Genomic DNA, 977 nt, shown 5'->3' on the forward strand with positions numbered 1-977 from the left:
CCCTGAGGACCGGGGCATTTACATATGGCAACAGCAAGAGGTGGAGGCCCCCAGGAGGGCAGAGCTAAGCCCATGGCCCCTCCCCACTCCCACCCCAGATGCCCCACTGCCAAGCAAGTCACAGGACACTTGTGGGCCTTGAATCAGTGGGAAGAGGGGACGCCTCACCAAAAGCCCCATATCACTTAGTCAATTGAGGTCCAGGGACAGCAAGTGACATTTTTAAGGTTTCAAATGTCAGAACCCACATAGGGTTTTACATTTGTAAAACAGGAATAAAGAGTGGGCATGTGTGTGTCACCTGTGAGCCTCACCAAGTCAGTGGCACCACCCTTGACCTGAGAGTGCAGGGAAGTGAGGGGGGGACCCCGCAGGGCCTTACCTCTTCCACCTTCTCCCCGTCCCCAGGCCGCCTGGTGGATGCATTCAAGAACTACGAGATCATCTTCTACCTGGCAGGCTCCGAGGTGGCCCTGGCCGGGGTCTTCATGGCTGTCGCCACCAACTGCTGCCTGCGTTGTGCTAAAGCTGCCCCAGCAGGCTCAGGCGCTGAGGGCGGAGCCAGTGACACTGAGGATGCTGAGGCTGAAGGGGACTCTGAGCCCCTGCCTGTCGTCGCAGAGGAACCTGGCAACCTGGAGGCCCTGGAGGTGCTGAGCGCCCGGGGCGAGCCCACAGAACCAGAAACAGAGGCGAGGCCGAGGCTGGCTGCCGAGTCTGTGTAACTCAGGGTGCACCTGGGTGGGGTGGCCCAGTGACTTGGGAACACAGCTTCTTGTCTCAGAGGGCCTGGTACACTGGGAGGCTGGTCTGGGGTGGTCACTCCCGGGGTCCATGTCTGGGCTCCAGTTGATCCCCTGGGTGTCTGGGAACTGCCTCCCTCATCTGTGCCCCAAGTTCCACCAGGCCGTGCCCCATTGCCAGTGAAGCCGCTATGAAGCAACAGGAAACTGTTGATAAAGCTCAGCTGAACGACA

The 977-nt window shown here is 59.7% G+C and overlaps 1 protein-coding gene across 1 annotated transcript in view; it reads left to right on the forward strand.

Moving 5' to 3' along the window:
- Positions 1–977, forward strand: part of SLC16A8 (solute carrier family 16 (monocarboxylate transporter), member 8) — a 6,731-nt gene extending 5,754 nt beyond the window's left edge. The window contains exon 6 of the mRNA XM_011979128.1: positions 409–977. Within this exon, the coding sequence (XP_011834518.1) occupies positions 409–725 (317 nt within the window). The 3' untranslated portion in view covers positions 726–977. The remainder of the gene's footprint in view (positions 1–408) is intronic.

This window comes from Mandrillus leucophaeus, unplaced genomic scaffold (genome assembly GCF_000951045.1).
Source record: "Mandrillus leucophaeus isolate KB7577 unplaced genomic scaffold, Mleu.le_1.0 Scaffold2, whole genome shotgun sequence".
Taxonomy (NCBI): domain Eukaryota; kingdom Metazoa; phylum Chordata; class Mammalia; order Primates; family Cercopithecidae; genus Mandrillus; species Mandrillus leucophaeus.